Below are 4,604 nucleotides of genomic sequence, written 5' to 3'. Positions count from 1 at the left end.
CGGGTGAGGGGACCCTCGGTACAGCGGCACAAGGACTCCGTCCTGCGGGGCGTCTGCCGAAAAGGGCGACCGCCCGACGGTTGCCGCCGAGACCCTAACCCCAGTAGCTGTAGGAACGCGGGATCCCCACCCTCGCCCACCGCGAACCCAAACCCAAGTGTCTCGGGCATCTCCGACACGTCCAGATTTGATTTACAGACCTGAAATCGATTTAAAGTCTTGGAACTTCCTACACCACTGGCGCTGACCCATCTCACTTGCTGCACAACAGATCATTTCGCATAACTTTTCATCTCCTCACCCAAGGTCAGACTTAGAACAAAAATCTGCTTTTTAGGTTTGCTTCTCTTTTTATCTTTTTTTTTTTGGTTGTTTGGTTTAGTTTCTCCAAAACCTTCAATTCACTAACACTTAAATGCTGCTGAACTCAAACCGGTAAGCAGGTCAAACTGGAAGAGAGTAGATTTAGACTGGATATTAGGAAGAAATTCTTTACTCAGGGTGGTGAGACACTGGCCCAGGTTGCCCAGAGAAGCTGTGGCTGCCCCATCCCTGGAGGTGTTCAAGGCCAGGCTGGATGGGGCTTGGAGCAACCTGGTCTAGTGGGAGGTGTCCCTGCCCATGGCAGGGGGGTGGGATGATCTTCAAGGTCCCTTCCAACCCAAATCTTTCTATGATTCTATGAAAGGAAACGGTGTGCATTACAGCCGTCCCTTGCTCTGGGGCTGTTTCTGAGCAGAAACACTTACCCTGCCTAAACCTGAGAGCTCACCCTCCCTCCTCTGTCTCATTTTAAAAGCTTCCTCTGCTTCGCTGCAAAGTAATGCTACAAATATTCCTGGGAATATTGAAATTGTCTTTTTTTTTTTTTTTTTTTTTGCACAGGTATATCAAATAAATGCTAAAATATCTAGTTATAAAAACTTGTAAGACTTCTGAACTGTACCATCTGGGTTAATTTGGTGCCTATGCTAGAACTCACTAGATGGATCAGTTTGAGAGCAGAATTCAATAAAACAGTAAAACTGGAAGGCATAATGAATTTCTGCTCATGCCAGCATTGTCAGATCTAAGTTATAAATTCAAAAGTACTAGTAGAATTTATAAGCATGCGATTTTCCTTCTCACAGTATAAGAAGAAACAGAAGAAATTCGGAGAAAAAAATGTGTCAAGATGTCATTTTTTACCTTTTCATAGAGACAGTGTTCTTTTTAGAGTTTAAACTTAACTCAGAAAAGCTTCACTTAAACAACTTATCACTTCACTACAGTTTGAAACTTTCAGCCTTTTTCTGCAGATGGTAACAAAGTAACTCATCTCACACTGAGACCTCATCTATACAGGCACGCGGAATTTTACCGAAGCTATTAGCACTGCTGAGTTCGAAGGCATTGATTGAAGTACTACTTAAACATGTGTTTGTAGGTTTAAGAACCATATTTTTCTTTACTATGATAAATACTGTTATTTTCTTCTCATTTCAAAGACGTGCTGGGACTTCAATCATTTAATTAGACTGCAGTGATTAAACCTAAGTGGTGCAAAGTAACAAAACTCTATTTTCTCTCCAATAAGCTATAGGGATCTGAATAGTCTCCTAAACCACCTTCATGTTTGTTAATAATCACTATTTTCTGTGGTTAAATTTACGATTGATACAGAATCTTTGTGAATATTTTTAAAGACACTTTTCTGTATTTAAAACTAGATAACATACCTGGCTGCTGCTTCTTTCTTCCCATCTTCTAGTGTTCTCCAATGAATATGATCTCCAAAACCTGTCAGAGAGAAGGTTTTAAAAATGCTGCATAATTTAACATGTCAACTAACAGAGGAAACCAGTCCAACCCTTAAGAATATTTTCAACTCATTTTATATTCTTTTTTTAAAGCCAACTGTAATCCCAGTCCTGGAAAGACTTCTACAAATACTTACAACCTACATAGTCTTACGAGGAATCCCTCTGAAATTAATTAACAAAACCATACCACACTCATGAATATTTTTATATATATTGAAATGATACCAAAATCCCCCAAACAGAGATTAAAATCGAAGGGTCTTCTGATTATTCCCCATTCTTTTTGAATCTGTGAACATTTATTAACTGATTAGTGACAAATTAAACATGTCAGCATTTGGCTTCCTAAATCCCACTGAATGTGAACTAAAGCGAAACTTAAAAATTCCTAGGCTAACATATGATCATTAGTTGCTCTAAAACTATTATGCCAAGTATTACTGCTGATTTTATTATATCATTGAAGAGTAAGAAAGAACACCATTACACAGATTTTGGAATGTTACGATGACTGAACCACACGGGAAATACTTTATCCCATACCCAGATAACAAGTGTCAGTTGAGGTAAGAGTGAGCGAGTGTACGTTTAGTAAGTGCAAAACAAGGACTGCCAGGTTTTTCGACACTGTAGCCAGCACGGCACTACCTCACATGGCCAAAAGCCATGGAGAGCTGAGACAAAGGAGATCTGGAAATGGTTCACAGGGGAACTCCCTTGGAAGACCTCCTCAAGTCCCATCGCTCCAGTAACGCAGGGCTCTGCTGGATGACCAAACATCAGCCTCGGCTTGCCCTTTCCCAATGCTGAGAGTTCAGATTAGTCAGCAACCCCCAGTGCCCAGGGTGCTGAGGGGGGCAAATTTTGGGAGCTGCCCAGTGCTGACAGAGGGGAAAGTGGACACTGTCTCCAGCAGACAACTATGGCAAAAAAGTTGGGGAAAGCCAAGAACAGGGTCAGCAAAACCTTGTGGCTCCTTAGTTCAGCATCCGGGAGGTCTGAACTGTTGGCACAGTATTTTTATTACCTTATCTTCTTTCCTGATATGAACAACTGTGAACATATATGACACAACACATCAAATATTTAGTTGGGCTAGCAGTGAGGCGGGGATGCTGTGTCCGTGTCCAATCACACACATATCAGCTGCAGAAGCAGCTTCAGACACAAGGCTACGTTTGTACCAGATGAACGTAGCAGAGCAAAAAACGGTTGGGTTAGCAGAAGTCATGTTTACTCACAATACAGACACGTCAGCTATTTCATTCAAAGGCCAACATGTTAAAACAGGGAAAACCTTCTATTGTTCTAGCTAGGAAACACTTTTTGAAAGCTCTTCTGGTTTTTAAAACAAAAACTGACTTTGTGGAGAGCTTCAGTGTGTTTTTAAAAGCATTACACAACACGTTGCGGAATGTTTCCTTTGAATGAAAGTCACCCGAGGAATTCAGTGTACAACGAAAAAGGGAATGACTGGGATCCACACCACAAAGCTTTGCTGTCATTGATCAAACTGAGTTACCGCCAGCCCTGAAGAGGAGACTTACCCCTAAAAAAGGTTAAAGCCACCACCTGGGGGGAAGCTCAGGGCCCCGGCGCACCCCGACTGAACCGGGCTATTACACACGGCAATTACACAGGGAGGCCACGGCGAGCCAGAGGAGAGGCGAGGAGCGATCAGGAAGGAGAAGGGAAGCCGAGGGCGGGAGGGAAGAGCCGTCCGTCCGTCGCCGGGCAGGAGCCGCGGGAGGCCGGGCAGGGCTGACGGGGCTTAGGAAACTCAGAGGAAATCTCTGCTTTTCTTCTGCCCTTTTTGGCTGCATTTAATTGAGCTACTCTGAATAAATCGTAGTAGAGGTCAGTACTGCCACTACGTTGTGTTGAAAGCAAAAGTACTTGCAGCCAGTGACGCAGAGCTTGTGGACCCTTTCTCGATGGGTCTTTGAGTCCAGTTTGGAGTAAGTACTTCCCTTGAAAAAGGTAAGCGTATTCTTTTATTTACTTGAAGATACCCCGCTTATTTACCCATGCAGCAATCCATAGATGAGGCACTCAACCACTCAGCACGAAGTTACCAGTTTTCTGTAACAGTCACTGGAAAAGACAGTGGCAAGAAAACTGGAATTATCTTGGCGTTTCCAGTTCCTCTACTCTTGTCATCAAAGTGTTGCCTGAAATAAGGCACGATGGAAAAGCTCCATCAGCTGTTGGTGCTGTTAGGTTTGTCTGTTGTCCTTTTTGCTGATGTAATGCTTGAGGAACGGGCTTTTGTTTCCCTTGGAGAAATCCCAGGTGTCCACATTACGTTGCTGCTGTCCTGTTGTAGTGACTGTTTTTGAGAAATGCCTGCTAATTTTCTCTCATCCGTGTCTGTCCTGGGACCAGCGAGATTATCAAGGAAAGCCTGCGCTGGCGTTCCCTGTGTGCTGAAGGGGAAGTGCTGTAAACCTCTGCCATACGCAGCTCTCATGGTGCAGTTCTGTCTATGGCTGTGTTTGAGAGGTGGCGGTTCCGGATTTATTATCTTCTCCCAAATAAACCCTTTTGTCCCGCTACTCTCGAGAGTTGCTGGGGGAGAAGGTAAAACCCACTCGCGGATGAAGGAGGGTTCGCCAAAGGGGGCCGAGCCCGGGGACACGTTCGGAGCCGCCACCTCCCGGGTCGGAGTTCTCCCCCGCCCGTCCCCACAGACTACACCTCCCAGGAGGCGCCGCGCGCCGCCAGCACGCCTCCCCGCGCCCCCGCCCCCGCCGCCATGCAAATGCCATTCGGCGGCGCGGCCAATCCGCGGGCGTGCTTGTG

At 45.0% G+C, this 4,604-nt stretch overlaps 1 protein-coding gene across 1 annotated transcript in view; it reads right to left on the bottom strand.

The window, feature by feature from the left end:
* The window catches only part of TXNDC12 (thioredoxin domain containing 12 (endoplasmic reticulum)), an 8,718-nt gene extending 6,175 nt beyond the window's left edge, over window positions 1–2,543 (bottom strand). Inside the window, exons 1-2 of the mRNA XM_009884829.1 lie at window positions 2,456–2,543; window positions 1,719–1,779 (exon numbers count right to left, since the gene is read on the bottom strand). Of these exons, the coding sequence (XP_009883131.1) occupies window positions 1,719–1,779; window positions 2,456–2,543 (149 nt within the window). The remainder of the gene's footprint in view (window positions 1–1,718; window positions 1,780–2,455) is intronic.
* Window positions 2,544–4,604: the final 2,061 nt, after the last annotated feature.

Source organism: Charadrius vociferus, unplaced genomic scaffold, assembly GCF_000708025.1.
Source record: "Charadrius vociferus isolate BGI_N301 unplaced genomic scaffold, ASM70802v2 scaffold163, whole genome shotgun sequence".
NCBI classification, from domain to species: Eukaryota; Metazoa; Chordata; class Aves; order Charadriiformes; family Charadriidae; genus Charadrius; species Charadrius vociferus.
Note: the sequence above shows the minus strand (reverse complement) of the source record. Positions and strands in the feature narration are given on the sequence as shown.